General features: G+C 33.1%; 1 protein-coding gene across 7 annotated transcripts; it reads left to right on the forward strand.

The window, feature by feature from the left end:
* The first annotated feature begins 882 nt into the window (after window positions 1-882).
* LOC112750388 (uncharacterized) lies at window positions 883-3261 on the forward strand. Of its 7 annotated transcripts, none has more exons than XM_072216318.1 (9): window positions 883-1104; window positions 1417-1494; window positions 1588-1662; window positions 1767-1823; window positions 1958-2071; window positions 2160-2226; window positions 2323-2402; window positions 2584-2654; window positions 3042-3261. In XM_072216318.1, the coding sequence occupies exons 1-8, from the start codon at window positions 893-895 to the stop codon at window positions 2594-2596; spliced, it is 696 nt and encodes a 231-aa protein (XP_072072419.1). In that variant the 5' UTR covers window positions 883-892; the 3' UTR covers window positions 2597-2654; window positions 3042-3261. The 7 variants fall into 7 exon arrangements, with proteins under 7 accessions (XP_072072419.1, XP_072072418.1, XP_072072420.1 ...); XM_072216317.1 differs by having other exon boundaries at window positions 3045-3261; XM_072216319.1 differs by having other exon boundaries at window positions 2160-2198; window positions 3045-3261.
* The last annotated feature ends 1377 nt before the right edge of the window (window positions 3262-4638 follow it).

The raw sequence follows: 4638 nt of genomic DNA on the forward strand, positions 1-4638 counted from the left end.
TTTTGGGGGTGGCCTAAAAGCGTCTATGGTCACGGTTTTGGGGGTGACCTAAAGGTGTCTATGGTCACGGTTTTTTACAGTGACAAGAAAGGGTCTATGGTCACGGTTTTTCGGAAAGGGTGGCCTAAAAGGATCTATGGTCACGATTTTGGGGGTGACATAAAGGTGTCTATGGTCACGGTTTTTTACAGTGACAAAAAAGGATCTATAGTCACGGTTTTTTGGAAGAGTGGCCTAAAAAGGGTTTATGGTCACAGTTTTAGGGGGTGACCTAAAGGAGTCTATGGTCACAGTTTTAATCATTTGAGTTTTAATTAATTAAGATTTTTATGTAATTTTTATTATTTTAAATATTTTTTCTTTTTGAAATTAAAAAATTTTAATAATTAAAAACTAATAATAAATTTATATAATTTACTTTTAAATATTAAAATTTTAAATCTAATTTTATAAATATAAAATTAGGTTGAATACTATTAATAATTTTAAATTAAAAAATAATTTAAAATTTATTAAAATGATTGTAGAATATTAAAATGAAAGATTCATCTTATTGTAATTAATTTAAATTATTTGAGTGGTTATTTTTATTTGTTTATTTAAATACATAAAACAAATTAATTCTTGGTATGTTGGATAAAATAATATTGTAAAAAATAAAAATAAAAGGCTCATTATTACAAAATTTATAATTTATATAATATATCAATTTTATTATCTTAATTTAAAAAAATTACACTCATTTACTTATTAGTTTATTATTTTTCTTAATTTTAGGTGAATCAATGTGATATGTATATATAGTAATATACGTTAATTATTAAATAGTGATAGATCTTTTTTGAGAAATTATATATATATATATATATAAAACCATGGCAATAAATAATTAATGACGAGGAGGGAACACCGTGAACATCAAGAACTTAAGGAAATTGAAATCCTCTCCCCTTCTTTCTTTCCCCAATTAGTAACCCTAGTCTCTCATTGCCACCGCCGTCCCAAGCTCCTCGACGCGGTCGCTTCTTCCTCTTTTCTGTTTTGCAAAACCCAGAAAGCACAGCACATCGTTTTCATCTTCGTTGGCTTCTCTGTTCGTCGAAGGTTAGAGACTTCTCTGCTCAAACAAGTTATTTTGAAGCTTTGAAGGAAACAGTGAGTGTTGTCTTAATTCTCTTTTCTCCTTTTATTTTAATGTTTTGTAGAGGCATAAATCAGGAACCTAGTTAGTTATTGGTTAGGAATGTGATAGTGCCATTTTCTGCAGATCTCATACAAATGTGTTTTATTGTGGTTTGACAGGGCTCTTTTTTTTTAAGCATTATCGCATTATTTTGGGAGTTTACGCTTCCTTGTAATTCACCTAAGTATTAAATAAATAATAAAGCCTTTTTGATTTCAAAATATAACCTGCAGGCATCTCTTGAGTATTGTGATTCTAATGCTGGATGGGTTTTTAAAAATTCCAATAGCGATTCATCCTCAACTACATCAGTGTGGCCTCTCTTCCAAATCAACTCATCTCATTTTCTGTTGATTTTTTAATCTCGTGATGATGATTATAAGTGTTATGAGATCTTTCTCCAGGCTAGTTTGCACGGAGGACAGGTTCTTTCATAGAAAACAGAACGGGGTGAAGAGTTATTGTTCACTAGTTCTAAGGTAATTAATTAATTAATTAAATGTTTGTCCTTTCAGAAAATTAAAAATTGTTAATTAATCCTCAATGAATTGGTACTGAATTTTCTTCCCTCCTTCCTTTTCAGGCAATATTTAATCCTCCTAAAGCAGTTAGAGGAGGAATTCCAATCTGTTTTCCACAGGTATATATATAAATATAGTAATGAATCTCTATTAATGAATTACATAATACAATCATAGATGTGCTTAATTACTTTTTTTATACTCAATTTGGAAACCGTGGATCATTAGAGCAACATGGATTTGCGAGGAACAGGATGTGGATCATTGTTCAAAATCCTCCACCTCTTCCTAATGAATCCAATGCAAAACCTCATATTGACTTGCTACTCAAAACATCCGAAGATGATCTCAAAATATGGCCACATAGGTAGTAATAAGAATCCATCATTTCTTTAACACTATATATAGAATTATATAGTGAATAGTGCGTGATATTAAGTTATTATTTTGTGCAGCTTTGAGTTTAGGCTAAGGGTGTCACTGGCAGCAGAAGGGTATCTAAGTGCTTCATTTATGTTCCATGTGGCCTATTTATGTTCCAAGTTCTTCTTTAATTTAGTTTTAATTAATCTATCCTTATCAATAATCTTACCATATCTCCGTATCCCTTTGTTTTAGTTGATACCAAAACGTAGACTATTAAATTCAAGGGCACTCACTACTCGTATGTCGTATGTGGAAGCTAAAAACATCTTGAGGTAAGAATAATTTGTTTTTAATAAATATTAAACGTGTCTCAAATTCCAATTAAACAAGTATCAATTTAATCGGGCTAAATTTTATTAATATATAAAAAAATAGTTTAATGATCTATTATGCTCATTTATTTTATTTTTGGTTTTATTAGGCATTGATCTATTAATGTTAAATTTGCTGCAGGTCTAGCTTGTGAAGGTCTCAAGCCTTTCTGTGCAATTTATTCATCATTCATGCAGAGGGCTTATGACCAAGTAAGAAATTTGTTATGCAGAGCTGGATTAGTTATGTAGAATTTGCAATGAAATTTGTTTGATGGGTTGGAAGCTAATAATAGTATTTCGGTATTATTTTGTTTTTTAAGCTTCTATTTTAGTTGTGGTTGTTTCTTTGTGCTGGATTTTTTCAGTTTTAAGCGACTTCAATAGGGGAGTTGAAGCTCCACTCAAAGATAGATTAAAAACATATAAACATTACCAAATGGCTCAAAACCTTAGCAAATGCTCCTTGTTATTTAGTGGTTGAAATTTTCATATTGATTGACTTATTTAACTTGTGCTCCATATTCATTACTCAACTGTACTGCATGCATCATCAAAAACCTTTTTGTTCTGTTCTAACTTCTTTATTTTTTTTGCTAGCAGGAAGACATGATGTGAAGAAAATATGTTCTATACAAATATAAAATGGGATGGGTCTTATAATAATTTTGGTTATCTAAATGTATTATTTTGTTGTGTTCTTTACATTTTGATAAGATACTTCATTCGATATTACATGTAATGGATAAATTACACCCTATTTTGGTTAGTGTTGTAATGAATATCTAGTTTTTAATGAAACTTTTATGATTTACATTTATTGAATTTTTCATTCTTAGATTTATTTTGTGATTATCATCATTTTGGGATGTGATTATGCTTTAAAAAAAAAAATTAAATTTCATAAAACAAAATAGGCTATAGTCACCATTTAAAAATAGGGTGACCATAGATAAGTTATGGTCACGGTAAAAACTGTGACCATAGATAAGCTATGGCCACGGCGAAAAACCGTGACCATAGATAGGCTATGGTCACGGTTTTAAGGAGGGGGTGACTATAGATAAGCTTTGGCCACGGTGAAAACCGTGACCATAGATAAGGCTATGGTCACGGTTTTAAGATAGGGTAACCATAGAAGCTATAGTCACGGCGAAAACCGTGACCATAGATAGGGCTATGGTCACGGTTTTAAGGAGGGGTGACCATAGAGGCTATGGTCACGGTTTTGAGTGGGGTGACCATAGAGGCTATGGTCACAGCAAAAACCGTGACCATAGATAAAGCTATGGTCACGGTTTTAAGGTGGGGTGACCATAGAGCTATGGTCATGGCAAAAACTGTGACCATAGAGCTATGGTCACAGATAAGGCTATGGTCACGGTTTTAAGGAGGGGTGACCATAAAGTCTATGGTCACGGTGAAAACCGTGACCATAGATAAGGCTATGGTCACGGTTTTAAGGAGGGGTGACCATAGAGGCTAAAACGTGACCATAGATAAGGCTATGGTCACGGTTTTTACGCGTGACCATAGATTAACCTATGGTCACGGTAAAAAAACGTGGCCTAAAGTGTCAGAATTTGAAAATTGAAACCGTGACCATAGAAACCGTGACCATAGGTAAAAAAACCGTGACCATAGACCTATGGCCACGAGAGAATAGGCCACGGCAAAAAACCGTGACCATAGGTCCAAAACCGTGACCATAGATCTATGGTCACCGTTTTTACTAGCTATGGTCACGGTTTTTTACCGTGACCATAGACCTTTTTTTTGTAGTGATTTAAGGCCCAAACAACTCCATTTTCACAGCGTGTCAAATAGGTCACATTCCAAAGAGCAAAATCAAGTGAAAGTGGCACTTGAAACCACACGCCAACTTCTTCCTGCAGCCCCCAGCCTTCAATCAAGCCCACTCCAACTCTCATTCAAGCCACACTTATCAATCAATCAAGGCCACAAGAAGCATCTAGAATAGTTTATTTTCATTTCATTGTAATTTGCTTTCAATTTCATTTAAATTTATAATTTAGTAGAACCTATTTAAAGGCCTTAGTTTCATAGAATTGGGACTCTTGGCTGAATTCTACTAGAGAGGGGTCTTTGGACTCCCTCTTCTCACCATCATCTTCTTCTCTTTTCCTTCTTAAATGTAAATATTTTTTAGTTATGAATCACTAACTCTTTCCATTAG

Source organism: Arachis hypogaea, chromosome 15 (genome assembly GCF_003086295.3).
Source record: "Arachis hypogaea cultivar Tifrunner chromosome 15, arahy.Tifrunner.gnm2.J5K5, whole genome shotgun sequence".
Classification (NCBI taxonomy): Eukaryota; Viridiplantae; Streptophyta; class Magnoliopsida; order Fabales; family Fabaceae; genus Arachis; species Arachis hypogaea.

What these genes read in the sequence shown, in the direction of transcription:
- LOC112750388 (XM_072216316.1), top strand. Translation starts at nt 893, where the DNA reads ATGACGAGGAGGGAACACCGTGAACATCAAGAACTTAAGGAAATTGAA. An exon ending in TTCCAATCTGTTTTCCACAG is followed by an intron (nt 1,824 to 1,957) that starts GTATATATATAA and finishes TGCGAGGAACAG; the next exon opens with GATGTGGATCATTGTTCAAA. An exon ending in CTCAAAATATGGCCACATAG is followed by an intron (nt 2,072 to 2,159) that starts GTAGTAATAAGA and finishes TATTTTGTGCAG; the next exon opens with CTTTGAGTTTAGGCTAAGGG.